The following is a 14,497-nucleotide window of genomic DNA, read 5'->3' on the forward strand; positions in this document are numbered from 1 at the left end:
GATAATTAAGATAATTCTCAAATATGCAGGTTTCCTTACGATGTTTTTCCTTAACCGTTTGAGACAAGTGATATTTATTTTCTTAAAGTGCATATAACTGAAGAGTTAAATGTGCATGCCCCGGAGCGGAACCTGCGCCCTCTGGATCGAAGGCAGAGGTCATAACTATTGGGCTATCTCGTCTCGTCTCCACTATAAGGTAGATATTGAACGAACAATGAATAAAATTAACAAAAATGTATTTCAAGCGAGAAAAAAGATAAACAGATCCGAAAACAGTTTATCTATTCGTGCTAACCTCTATAAGTACTGAAACTATTTCTACGCGACATTTACGCATAGAATAGAATGTTTACTGAAGAAAGTGAACAAAAAATAAGGGCGATATAAGAATATAAATCAAACTAATGTTTAAAACATACATATAGCCGAACGTAGAACCTCCTCCATTTTGGAAGTCGGTTAAAAATTGTGGTACTGTGATGTCCACTATTTTATAGGGAACAGGGCTTTAATATAAACAATCAGTAAGCAGTTACTGTGCACGTATTGACGGTGACCACCCCACACAGATGCGAAGTGTCCGGGCGGGAGTGGGGCCCTGACGTCGATACGTACACTTTTATTAGAACAGTACATCACAGGTACCTATGTGTATTTTTTCGCCTTAATCTCCGGATGTAATTAACGGATTTTTCAGTTACCACGGAAACGGGCGCTTTAGTGACGCTCCACTGTTTAGAAGCGTAAGCTTAACTACGTAGATACGGCTTATTCCCTTAAAACATCAGTCCTTTGCTGATAAGCAAAACAGAAAGACTTGGATTTATTATTTTCTTTCTCCCATTTTCAGTTTTCAAAGCAAGAGACTGATAAATAATATAATAAACAATCCAGAATGAAATCGTTTGTTATTGTACCATAGTATTGAATTTGAAAACGAAGCTTTTTTCCTAATATTTTAGTAAGTACAAGGTATTAGCTACAATGGCAAAGCGTTACTTAGCAACTTAAAGAGTGTTTCTTAATAGAATTAATTTTGGACCGAATTGTAGAAGAATAGGCCTGTAATGCCCGTTTTCTCAAAATAACAAAGTAGGTATACCTAACTACCTATTATAAAATGCAAGCTAATTACCCAAATAAGTTACCATCCACATATTGGGACCCAGTGCACCTTGAATACCCGATTAGAAAGTTCCCTGAAACTGACATATCCAGTGAAACTATAGGAAGAAATTGGAGAAACCCGCCAGATGTACTGCATGAGGTGGTAAGTACATACCTTAATTATAACCAGATCCATAGATTTTATTCTATTAGATATGTCACTAACGCGTCGAAACTGAGGCGAACAAATGTGGCTAATTGTCTTAATTTCATTTAGTCGCATAGTAAACGACGAAAGTTATTTTACCAAATATTACCTATTTTTTATTTTATTTTAACAAATAATAATATTGTCTACAATTTCGAGTTGTGACTTGTGCATATACAAGTACATAAATATATAATGTACCTAAGTAAACACAAATTATGCCTGTGTGTGCTCAGTGGAGTAGCTAAATTCGGATCACTTTTGAGGTGGTTTTGTAGGCACGTAACATATCTATACTTACTTAGTATGAAATATTGTTGACCAGAGCAGTGGCGTAGCGTGCTTTTGGCCCTGTATCAAAATTAGTTGTGTGCCCACTAAAAATGAAAGGTAAAGATTTCTCACAAAAGAAACAAAAAAGCTTGTTTAAAATAAATATGAGAATGACTTTAACCTACGAGTATTGATATCGGAATCTACCACTAAAGTGATTTTATTCCGCTAATTGGTATTGCTGTAATCTGAAGCATTTAGGAAGCGTTGAAATGTGGCTTAACATTTATTTATATTTATAGACGCAGAGAATTGATAGGTGTTGTTTTCTTAGAAACATAGTGCCCTGAAAAGTTCTATATACGTCATTGGACAGAACAGGTAAGAAAATATGGCTGCTCCTTCAGCTATACGAGTATATTAAAAGTGGACTCATTTCTACTTTTTGGTTTAATTAATTCTAAGATATCTTTAGTAAAGTACCTAGCTAGTTTTACATAGTCAACAAAAATAATAAAATAAATTCCTTTACAGAAAGTACCCATTGCAGAAGCGTTGGAATATAGCAGAGACTATAATGTCACCGGCGCTCTGTCGCGGTCGCAAACGTCACTGGACTATGGATATAAAATACCAGAAATAGACAGAATAAACAAGCACACGCCATGCTATGACAATCTTTTCATTTATCCACCAAGCAGAAAGGTGAATTTTTGATACATAGTAATTAAGACAGATATCCCACAATATTATGTGACGTGAAGGGTAGCAGCGACAGCACAGGTTGTACCATTATTTTGGTAGAGGAAACACCTCAAACACGTCCCAGGACTTGTGACCTTGGGAGGAGTAGGTTTAAGGGATCCCTTTAGTAAGAAAAATATAATTGCAAATTTCCTGTAAGTACCTACCTATTTAAAGATAAAAATGATACCTGCTACGAATTTTGATAAACCAAACGAAATACCTATACCCGTAGGCTATGGCTATGATGCTAGCCTTTCACCATCCGATAAGCCCACATGCCTGCAGTGCTAACGGCTTGACATCTGATAAAACTGACCGTGTGTTCGTCGCGATCGGCATGATGTCATGCATATTCGACCAACACACGATCAGTTTTATCGGACATAAATATGGTAGGATTGACAAACTTTCAGCCTTCATGAAACTAAGTAAGTATTTCTAGCTAACGCAGGCTCAAAGCCCTATTAAAGAAATACCTGGGTCTGTAGCCATGTGGTACGTCGATTGTCTTTCTACGATCGCAACTGCTTTGAATGAAATTGAAATTAAAAAAATGTTTGGGAATGATATTCGTTATCGACAGGTCAGGTGATCCGTTATCGATCGGATCTGTCATTCCCATATTATTTTAAGTTTTCGAAGCGTTAGCGTTTGTAGAAAGAGAAACGACGTGCCACGTGGCTACAGTCCCTGGTTTCTAAAAATTGTTATAGCTTGCAGATCGTACGCCTGCCCTGACAGCGCATGGAACTACTGAAATGAAAAGTGCATATACTGCACCCGCCTCTGCATCTAGATTGGTTACGGATAAAAATCAATTTAAGCATCCTGTATCATTGCCTCTAGTGCCTGTAAGTATCATCATCATATCAGCCGATGGACGTCCACTGCAGGACATAGGCCTTTTGTAGGGCTTCCAAACATCACGATCCTGAGCCGCCTGCATCCAGCGAACCCCTGCAACTCGCTTGATGTCGTCAGTCCACCTGGTGGGGGGGTCGACCAACACTGCGCTTTCTAGTGCGGGGTCGCCATTCCAGCATATTGGAACCCCAACGTCCATCGGCTCTTCAAATTATGTGCCCCGCCCATTGCCATTTCAGCATCGCGACTCGTTGAGCTGTGTCGGTCTAATCTGTAAGTATATCTGCGGATTAATAATGTTCAAACTAGCATATTCAGACCGTCATCGAGCCATAGGTACAATGTTCAAAGAATTATGTGCAAAGTCGATTAATTGTGCTGAATTCCGCGAAACATTGACAAACTCTTTATATTTTCCATTGTAGAGTGATCATACTAACAATAGGTACTCCTGTGTCGGAGTCAAAAGTACATAGAAAAATTAATAGCCTAAGGCCTTGCTTGGATTAGTTATTAGCTAAACATAGAAAAAAAAATCATTGTATGATCAATACAAGGAATATACCTTGAAGAAGAAGAACAACTCCTGCCTAAAATTAATAATAAATAAATAAAATAAAAATTTTACTTAAGAGTAATTTTTAGTTATTAGGTTGATAGGTACTTTACTAATTTAGATTTTATTTCAATTAGTAGGTAATAGTATTAAGTTCTTTCATTGCCGATGCTAAAACCAAGCAGACGCGTCCAGATTGTTGTTTGAACTTAGAATAGTTTTTGCAATATCTTTTAAAGTTCTTCACTAAAATACACAGAGTATGAAGGAAGAAAAGAAACCGAATAATTGATTTTCGTTGAAATATTTTCGTTGCAGCCAGCAGTAGAACCTTCAATTCAAGAGTTAGAGCCTCTAGATACGACACACGAAGGCTTTGAAAAATATTTGGACCCGTATCTAACGACAAACAGGCTCCATCACCGGCCCTTCACTGCTCAACAATTATCAAGACCCTCAAACTCTAAGGATATTATGACATTTTATACTTATGCAAACGTTCCTTGGGTGAGAAATTCTAACCTTCATATATGTTTTCTGTGCCTTAATTTATTAACTTAGTTATTAAACAATATGGAAACTGGTATGAAATAAATTAATATTAAAAATCAAATATATATAACAAGCTTGTATAATTCCATACTTTTAATATTTTAAATGTGAAAATGTGTGTCTGCTTGTTTGTCCGTCTTTCACGGCAAAACGGAGCCATGAATTGACGTGATTTTTAAATGAAGATAGTTAAAAAGACTCTCCAGATTGACATAGGGTAGGGGAGGGTAGGGGTAGGGGTAGAGTAGGGTAGGGATAGAGAAGAAGTGTCTAAGCGAAGCTTGACCGGTTCCTCTAGTACCCATAAACTATATCAATAAAGCCACGACTTTAAGTAGCATCAATTTGATTTAGAGAACAAAAACATTTTCGTTTTTAAATAATTTGAAGTTTTCCATAATAAATTAAATTTAGATAACATTACTTGTAGATCAGATCTCCAAAACCGAAATGCCAAGAATTTCGACTACCACTCAGCAAAGCTAAATCTGTTTACGACAGAGAAAAGTTCAAACAAGGTTTTCGGGAAATTAGAACGCACAATAAATTGAACTGGGTACCACGGTAAGTGTCACGATTGAGGTACTAGCGACCCGCCCCAGCTTCTGCTATGTATGTTCTGATAATATGATTAGTCTATACTGCTTCTGCAATCTACAGGTTGAATGGTACACCCTGTGCAAGCCGATCGCTGAAAACAGGCCCAAAACGTAGGGCTCGGCAGCCACACTGCATTTCTGATATATTTTCTGTACTTTTAATGTATATGTATACACTTTTAAACATATTTGATTCACTCTTTCCACCTAATCACTCACTCACTCTATCTATCTCCGAAAACAGGATTAAAATCCGTTCAATAGTTTAAAAGATATAAGCGAACATGCAGCGGGAGACGGCGGAGAGCGGCGGCTTAATTTTAACTATGTAATGAAGAGCTTAATTTGAACAACAAATCATTGGAGTTCAAAGAAAACATAGGCCCTATTTAAGGACCAAACTTCATTGTCCCGAGCTACAAGCACCCAGTACTCCCGATAATCGATTTACAGATCATCATCTTATCCACTAATGGGCTATTAGTCGAAATCTAAAGCAAAGTTAAATTGATGGATCAATTAACTAGATATTAAAATATGTCGATGAATTAATTAGCTCCTAACAGCATTCAATATTTAGTTAAGCATTTGAATAATATGTACTAACACGATTTAAAAATAACTATCATGTTTTCAAGTCTATTTACATTGTACTAAACTAAATATTTCACTCTACTCTGTATACTGTTAGTCAGCTTTGGGTATAATTAACTTATAATTTATAAATTATTTTGATTGTTTAATATTCATTTTGTAATTTTAGATTTATTGTTGTAATTATATTTCTGATTGCTCGAGAAACGAATTGGGAAACTGTAATGTTTCTCTGGGCATATTTTATGTGTATAAATAAATAAATAAATAGTTAAATCAATCAGAAATAAAGATTTAACTATTCAAAATGGAATTAATAGCGAAAATATTAAACATGTTGTGGTGACAGATGAATGATGCGCAAAAAATGAGCCAGTCCATCATTCTCATCGCTCATTTTTCGCGCTAAGGATCAGCCTGGCTGTCCTGGAAATCCAGCCAGTATTGTTACTACCATTCCACGTGGGCATGATTTGTATAGTTATTTGCCGTGTGTGGCAAAGCCCGACGGGTACATCACGTCGGAGTCACCACTTTGCCGTGTGTGGTAGAAGGTAAAGAGCAAAGAAAGGCGTATTAACCAATTCCCGTTTAATGTTCAACTAATTTTATATTTTACAAAGTAAAATTAGCTTTAGCTTTATTAGGGTTTGCTAAAATTATATTAAAGTCAAGTGGTTAGCGTCGACATGTGCATGGGATTTACAAATTGCGTTGTTAACTTATGGATACGATACAAACTAAATATTACTATGGATACGCTACAACTATTACGATATGTTAGCTTAAGTTCCTTATAGCATTATTTCTCAACAAAAATTAGACATAATGAATTGAAATATTTTGTTTGTCTGTTTTTTTTACAGAACCTTTCACACAGAAGTTAGAGATAACTATGTGGAGCAGACATCACGGCCAGAGTCACAAATTCACAATTTTGAAGAGGAAGTCAGGTCGGAATATCAACGTGCTGTCGCCAGCTTACAAACAAACGTACAACAAGAGGAATCTGCCATACGTCATATTTACACAACAGAAAACTCCCATATAGGATCTAAAAAGCCATTGTGTTCAACACTTAATCAGTTTATAAAGACGAATAAACGATTAGCTAATAAAAATACGAGAATAAGTTATGACTAGGCACAATAATATAATTAGTATTGTAAGCAAGTGCTTTTTATACTCTGCAGATATCTTAAAAACTACATAGGTACCTAACTGAGATGAAAAAATAAGATATTCAAAATATATGAGAAACTATTTAAACAAGATTTTTAATTTTCGGTTGCTCATATTTTTCCGTAACTAACACCACTTGCTTACTAAACTAAGTATGCTAACAGAAGACAAATAACAAATATATAATTAAGAATATAAATACATATATTACATTAAGAGAAGAAAACGATTAATAAGGATTAAGTGGTATAAAAAGTATTAAATAATTCAATTATATAACCTCGGTATAATGGGAATACATGTGACGAATTTTGGTACCAGTGTAAAAGAAAAGAAAATAAATTCAGTCTTAAGTAAAATAAATTCAGTCTTAAAGAAAATTAATTAACAGCACGTACTTTTATCTACTTGCCATTAGCTATACAAGTTAGATTATATACGTAAAATATCTGATCCTGATACAAAGGATACAAATAACTTTGTATTTTTAATAAGTATGCAACCTTATTGGTACTTCGAACACAGAGCCATAATCTAATGACATTGTAAAAATGAAAAGTGTCACTACATCATTGTGAGTTTAAATCAAAATTTTGACATACCAAATAAAAACATGAGCCATATACATATAAAACAAATCAAATAATTCAATACAAACCACCTAAAATGCAGCCGAAAATTAAATGGAAATAGTATATTTTTTAATAATAATAAGCTTGATTATTTATATTATTTACTTAATTCAGCCATATATGATCTTTATTATATCTTTCGCTATAATTTATGTGCTCTATACTCAAATTTGCTCGATATTTTGAGGATTAACTCCTCTCTCTCTCTTGGAGGATCTCTTGATATGTCTTCATAAAAGGTGAGTAAAATATTTGTATCATCTTATTCTCTATCGTAATCTCTATCACAAATTGTTAATGTTTTTCAGAAGTAATATCTTAAATAAGGTTAGCTTAATGCAATAGCTTAAAGAAGTAATAGCTTAAACAGTTAAACTTAAGTAAGGTTGTCTCAAAAGTAAATTCCACGGCTCCCCATAGTTGACCATGCAACAGTTATAGTTGACCATTTTTCTAAATTAAATTAACTAATAACATTTCATAATATTACAACGTCAATTTTCACAACTTGAAACATTTATTGTAATTAAAACCATTATAAACAGAAAAATATTTTTAAAAATTCTCAACCGATTCATTTTACTGGAAAACTCATTAATTTTTTTTAATCCTTAAATGTTATTCTTTAACTGAAAATTAAACCTCAGGATTCCAACCCAGGACCTCATGAATAGATACCACATAATCTAACCTGGACCAACGAGGCACTCATAATAATATGACCATACATAATGCAAAGTAGCACACCTAATATAATGTTGATAAGTTTGGTTTCATTTACTTTTAAGCGTGGTCGAATGTTGTATATGTAAACATTACCAGCAGCTCTGTATGTGGACAGACGTGTATAGAAACTGAACAATTGACACGTGTTTAAATAAATAAAAATATTATAATGAAAGCGTAATGAAGCGATCACAAATATCGCACCAGAACTAATAGCGATTCATCACAAACAAACCTTATTTTTAAATTGAAAAGATTTTTAGTGACTATAAAAATGGTGCAGTTTAAGTTACAGTTTTTAATGTTTTTATTATTTGCAATCAAACAGCTTAGCAATTCTATGGCTCAAAAGGTAAGTTTTACACATATTTGAATAATTAACTACCTTATCTGTGACATTACTATTATTTTTTTTTAATTTGGTTCATGTTGAAACAAAATAAATATTGTTGACAATCGAAGACTTCTAAAATAACGAGTTTTATGTAAACCTTTCTAATTGTTATCATTAGCTGTATTTTAAGTTAATAAGTATTGATAAAATATGTCGTACATGTTATTAACATTCTATCGAAATACTTTTAAATAATAGAATTGCCCTAAAAAAGACCTCCTCAATTTTGTAAATTGAGAAATATTCTTTAAAATTATTTTTAACAGACAACATAAACAATACGGCATCTAGAGTCAATAATGTTTATCTCTCTTTGCCGTTTGCCTCAAACCCTTTAAATAACACTCGAAAACAGAATTTTTTCTTCTCAATAAAAGTGACTGTTTCCACTAGGCTTTCCAGATTACGAAGGAACTCTTTTACTGGTAACACTCGTAATAATACGATCACATGGCGTGAAGTATATTCTTTAACAATCAATTGTCAGTCATCACTCGCACGATTGCTACAACTAATTGCCGTGACGATGCCGCACTTTCGTGATAATGTATATTGTGGAGCATTGCTAATGATTGCCATGAAGGTTTCCATTATTGCCGGTATAATTGCATTGTGAGTATTCAATCCTCTTCAAATACTCACCGATTTACTAAGTTATTTTCTACCGAACAATTATTATATCCTTGCTTGGATATGCTTCGAGTTTCTCTGCAAGTTCGAATTCGAAGATAGGTGATCCACAGAAGAACAAACTCATATAGCTCAGCGAGTCGTGAAGCTATAGTGGCAATTGGCACATATCTCGAAAAGCTGACCTCGAGAAAGAGACCTTGGTCTGGTAAATATAGTGTTGGTTGACCCCCCACTAGGTGGATTGAGGATATCAAGCAGGTTGCAGGAAGTCGCTGGATACTGGCGACTCGAGACCGTTTTGTTTGGAAGTCCATGCAAGAGGTCTCTGTCCAGCAGTGGACGTCCATCGGCTGTTAATGATGCTAACTTGAGTAGAAGTGCAAAAGATTGTGTGTGCTTATCATAATTTTGGGGGTACTGATAACAATATGACTCTCGTTCAGATAAAATATCTAACTTTCCTGATTCATGCAATATGAATTTGATATAAAATATCTACGTTAGCGCGAGCGATGCCCTTTAAATTCATTTTCATTACTTTTTAGTTGAAATTCTATAAAAAAAAAATCCTTATAACGGCCCGCTAGCCTGCATTGGAAAAACGTTTTAGCTCAATATCTCCTCTCCTGTAAAGAGGGAGGCCTGACCATGTTAGCGGGTCCTCGAAATAGGCTAATGGTGATGATGATATTTATTAAAGACATATTTTGTACGTCTTAAAACAGAAGAAAAATTAAAAAGTAACAAAATACTTAAAATCACCCTTTGAATGGCATATTTGCACAGCTCCTAGCGTATAGGTGCAGCCTCTACATTGTAAACTAAGATTGATGTCTCAGCTAAAGGGGTGGTAAAATTATAAACAAAAGTGTTAAACGCTTGCTCTGTATTTACATACATGTACATTAAGGCCTCATTAGTTATAGAGTTAAAAAATCGCTTTTTTAACGCGCTATAACCAAGCGTTGGCGGGGGTAGCGTATAGAATGAAGTTGAATAAAGGTCTATTTCCGACGCCCAAAACTGAAACAGTGCTCGATAAAAAGCTTTGTGTTTTAAAAACGCTGTCGTCCGAATGAGGGCTAAATGTATCGAATTATTAAAAATTTCGTACGCGATTGTTACTCGTCCATACGTCGCTAACATACAAAAATGTGTTTTTGCGCATGGATCAACTTATAGGCCGCGTAATATACTTGAATGTCGAAGTAAGGCGCGTGCTCCCGCAGGCGAGGTCAGAGTAAGTGGGCCAGTAAAAGTTGTCCTGTGCTAGTAATAATTTTAAATTTGTAGGTCACATATTATTGCAACTTTGTCACGATAAGCATATGTATTAACCTATATATTTGCAACAGGTTTGCAAAGACAAAACTTTCCAGGTCATACTCGTGATGAAAAGTAATTAATGAAAATTTCTGACAAGGAATTAGAGCTCTTGTCATAAATAATTGTTTGGTAGATCGCGGATTAGCCTATGCGGCATAGTAACATGAGGTCCTAAGTTCGAAAGAAAAATAAATCTCATTAATAATTAAGTGATCATTGATATCAATTTACATTGGACTCGTTCTACCTCTAGATCAATACGCTTATATGGTCTGAGCTCCCGATCTCTTCATCTCTATCTATAAGGAAATAGTGCAGCGTCGCCTCCGGTTGCGGGCAACGACATATCTAATAGTATAAAATCATTGTTTGCGGGCCATTAAAATATGCTCATGATGGTACTGAATAAACGAAACAAATAATGTTTTAAAATTACTACAAGTGATAGCCCAGTGGATATGACCTTTGCCTTCGGTTCCGAGAGCGTAGGTTCGAATCCAGTTCCGAGTGCATTTTAAGAAATAAAATATCACGTGTCTCAAACGGTAAAGGAAAAACATCGTGAAGAGACTTGCATATCTGAGATTTTTTTAATTCTCTTCGAGTTTGTCTGCCAATCCGCATTGGGCCAGCGACCCAGCGTGGTGAACCACTGATCTAACCGCTCTCATTCTGAGAGGAGACTCGTGCTCAAGCCGAAAATGGGTTGCTAATGATGATGATGATGAATGTTTTATTAAAAAGTAATTATAAATTGATTACAGTCGCTGCTAGCACTAACAGTGTACTATGAGAGTAAATGCCCCGACAGCAAGTCGTTCATACTGAAACAGTTGGAACCATCAATGCAGCATCTCTCTGATTATGTCCAATTGAAGTTTGTGCCTTTTGGAAAAGCGAGAGTAAGTATAAGAAGTTTAAATTCTAAGACAATTTTCAATCAACCAAATGATAATTTTAACTTACAACATTGTGTTAAAACACATTTAGTCGACGTAGCTAACCTAAACGAATATAAATACAAACAAACAGTTTTTTTTTAAAGTTAGCCCTTGACTACAGTTTCGCCTGATAGTAAGTGATGATGCAATCTAAGATGGAAGCGGGCTAACTTGTTCGGAGGAGGATGAAAATCCACACCCCTTTCAGTTTCTACACGACATTGTACCGGAACGCTAAATCGCTTGCGGTACGTCTTGCCGACGCTTCCCACCAGCTAGACCTGGACCAATTAAGAAAACCTCAATCGGCCCAGCCGGGGATCGATCCCAAGACCTCCGCCTTCTAAATTCATTGTCCATACCACTGTGACACGGAGGCCGTCAAAAGATGCAATTGAAGAAAAAAATTTAATGCTTGTCGTATTAGCTGACGCCTCGAGGTTACACCCGCGTGCTCCCCGTTTCCGTAGGAATACGGGGATAATATATAGCCTAAACTCTAAAGCCTTCCTTGATAAATCTAACACTGAAAAAATCTTTAAATCGGACCAGTAGTTTCTGAGATTACCGTGTTCAAGCGAACAAACAAACAAACTCTTCAGCTTTATAACATTAGTATATACTGCGTATAGACTCCATGTCCTGTGAAGCACTGAGTCATGCCGAATGTAATGCTGTAATTATGGAAGAGCGAGACCTTCTGACAGATTTTTATTGAAAAGAAGGTCTCAGCAGTGATTGTAAAACTATAAAAAAAAAATTTAATTTCATTAAAATAAAATGCTCCCGTGTTTCTTGATCAACCTGTGCCGCGTTGCAACGACTTGCGGTACAGACGGTTTGAGTGTGCTCGTGGCGTTCGAGCCGTCCACATCTCTTGTTGTGTGTGTAATTCTTTTATGAGTTACTTGGGATAGGCGGGGAAAGTGACTTGAGTGGAAAAGTGGAGTGTTTGTTAACAGTTAAAGAATCCTTTAATCCTACACACATCGTTCACAAGTGCGTGACTTCACTCAAGGTCATTCTCTGCCACTTTAGAGTCTTATATTGGTTACAGTTTGATTTGTTAATTAAGTTGTCCTGACAAATGTTGTGACCTTTGTTCGACATTAGTTTTCTTTTTTTTGTAATTACGTCTGAGTCTGCTAAAATCTGTAAGTCCAACGACCTTTCGCAGATTAATCCGGAAAAATTGGTTAATATGTTAATCAAATGCAGTTATTTATATCGATTTCAGAGTATAAACTACGGTGATGCAGGATTCGAATGTCAACACGGTCCATCAGAGTGCCTCGGCAACATAGTGCAGGATTGCAGTCTGCATCTGCTAGGTGATCGGAGTGATAAGGAAAGGTTGGAGTATGTGGCCTGCGAAATGTATACTGAAGCTGGATCACAAGGAAGATTTGACGTAAGCTCTTGTAGACTTATTTATTTATTTATTTATACTCTATTGCACAAAAAAAAACAACAACAAAGAAAACATAGAAAACAAGTACGTGCAAAGGTGGTCTTATTGCTTAAAGCAATATCTGCCAGACAACCTTTGGATAAAGGAAATATTGTAATTAAATGCGGACTTATGTTTGACTAACATTAAAAACTTTATCATTAACAACCCATATTCGGCTCACTGATGAGCACGAGTCTACTCTCAGAATGAGAGGGGTTAGGGCTTAGCCCACCACGCTGGCCCAATGCGGATTGGCAGACTTCAGTACTAGCAGTAACAAACACAAATGCCATAGACTTGACATTCTGGGTCAATTAACCATATGTAAAAGCGCATAACGTAACAGATACGTGGAATATTATGAAGAAAACCCATACTACAACACTCGCTTAACATTTTTTTTCAGTGCGTTGAAAGAGCAATGCTATCTAGTACAGAAGTAGAACAATGCGTGCTGCAAGGCAAAGGCACGGCGTTACAACTAGAATCGGAGTATTACACCGACTTGGTGAAACCGAAGTTTGTTCCCACTGTCACCATAAATGGAGTAAGTTTTTTTTTAATTTCCATGTTGATGTTGATGATGTTACTTCGTTCTGTTGGTTAGTGCAGCTTTTTTATTCTTTACAAATTAAGACCATGACAACAATTTCACCTGACGGTAAGTGATGAAATCTAAGATGGAAGCGGGCGAACTTGTTAAGAATAGGATGAAAATCCAAACCCCTTTCGGTTTCTACACGACATCGTACGGAAACACGGTAAATCGATTGGCGGTACATCTTTGTCGAAGCCACGGCCACAGACCTGAACCAATTAAGAAACCTCAATCGGCGCAGCCGGGAATCGAATCCAGGACCGCCATACTGTAAATCCACCGCGCATGCCACTGCGCCACGGAGGCCGTCAAAATAAAAATAAATTTAAAAATGCATCCATGAGCAACCTGGAATCCGGAATTGGATGGCTTATTATATTATCCCGAAGAAAATAAATAAACTTGTGGATGACTATCGTAAATTTATTATCTTTATCCTCCAATGAGAAATTAAATATCACTTAAGAAATTGAATATTACGTGTCTCAAACGGTGAAGGAAAAACATCGCGAGGAAACCTGCATACCGGAGAATTTTCTTAATTCTCTGCGTTTGTGAAGTCTGCCAATCCGCATTGGGCCAGCGTGGTGGACTATTGGTCTAACCCCCTCCATTCTGAGAGGAGACTCGAGCTCAGCAGTAAGCTGAATATGGGTTGATAATGATGATCCCCCAATGTTTCTATGGCCCGAAATTCTAATTTTCTATCACACTCACTATTTATTGGATTACTATTTTTTTTTATATTTCAGATATTCAACCAAGAGATTCAAAACAACAGTCAAAGAGATTTATTTGGCACAATCTGCTCACTAATACCGGACGTGCCACCATGTGCCAAGCACTACAACTACCTCGCTTTGAACCACGTTTTATATGTGTAACGAAATAAACTTTTGAATATTTTTGCGTCTTATTAGTTGAGATATTCATCATTTTAAGCAGCATATTTTAACGGCCTGCAAGTTCAGGGGTCCCTTATGGAGGGGATATGGAGCTTTGACCCATCAGGCCGCTCCATACCGGGTTGGGAGGTTTAGAGAGATAATATCAAGTTCTTCAACAACTTAACATGCACTGTGAGACTCGGGTAACACTACCAACTTTCC

The 14,497-nt window shown here is 36.1% G+C and overlaps 1 protein-coding gene across 2 annotated transcripts; it reads left to right on the top strand.

Annotated features, from left to right (window-relative positions):
- The first annotated feature begins 3,057 nt into the window (after nucleotides 1-3,057).
- On the top strand, nucleotides 3,058-14,293 carry LOC112053611 (gamma-interferon-inducible lysosomal thiol reductase). 2 transcript variants are annotated; one of them, XR_008251574.1, is made up of 5 exons: nucleotides 3,058-3,189; nucleotides 4,077-4,265; nucleotides 4,741-4,874; nucleotides 6,370-8,395; nucleotides 11,161-11,298. XR_008251574.1 is itself a non-coding variant. In XM_052886238.1 (5 exons), the coding sequence occupies exons 1-5, from the start codon at nucleotides 8,318-8,320 to the stop codon at nucleotides 14,270-14,272; spliced, it is 663 nt and encodes a 220-aa protein (XP_052742198.1). In that variant the 5' UTR covers nucleotides 8,119-8,317; the 3' UTR covers nucleotides 14,273-14,293. The 2 variants fall into 2 exon arrangements, 1 of the variants encoding a protein (XP_052742198.1); XM_052886238.1 differs by lacking the exons at nucleotides 3,058-3,189; nucleotides 4,077-4,265; nucleotides 4,741-4,874 and adding exons at nucleotides 12,575-12,748; nucleotides 13,197-13,337; nucleotides 14,141-14,293 and having other exon boundaries at nucleotides 8,119-8,395.
- Nucleotides 14,294-14,497: the final 204 nt, after the last annotated feature.

The sequence above is a fragment of the Bicyclus anynana genome, chromosome 16 (genome assembly GCF_947172395.1).
Source record: "Bicyclus anynana chromosome 16, ilBicAnyn1.1, whole genome shotgun sequence".
NCBI lineage: Eukaryota > Metazoa > Arthropoda > Insecta > Lepidoptera > Nymphalidae > Bicyclus > Bicyclus anynana.

Bases quoted from the DNA above. Each gene is read 5' to 3' on its own strand.
- LOC112053611 (XM_052886238.1), top strand. From the start codon at position 8,318: ATGGTGCAGTTTAAGTTACAGTTTTTAATGTTTTTATTATTTGCAATC. The intron at 8,396-11,160 runs GTAAGTTTTACA...AATTGATTACAG, and splicing joins GCAATTCTATGGCTCAAAAG to TCGCTGCTAGCACTAACAGT. The intron at 12,749-13,196 runs GTAAGCTCTTGT...ATTTTTTTTCAG, and splicing joins GATCACAAGGAAGATTTGAC to TGCGTTGAAAGAGCAATGCT.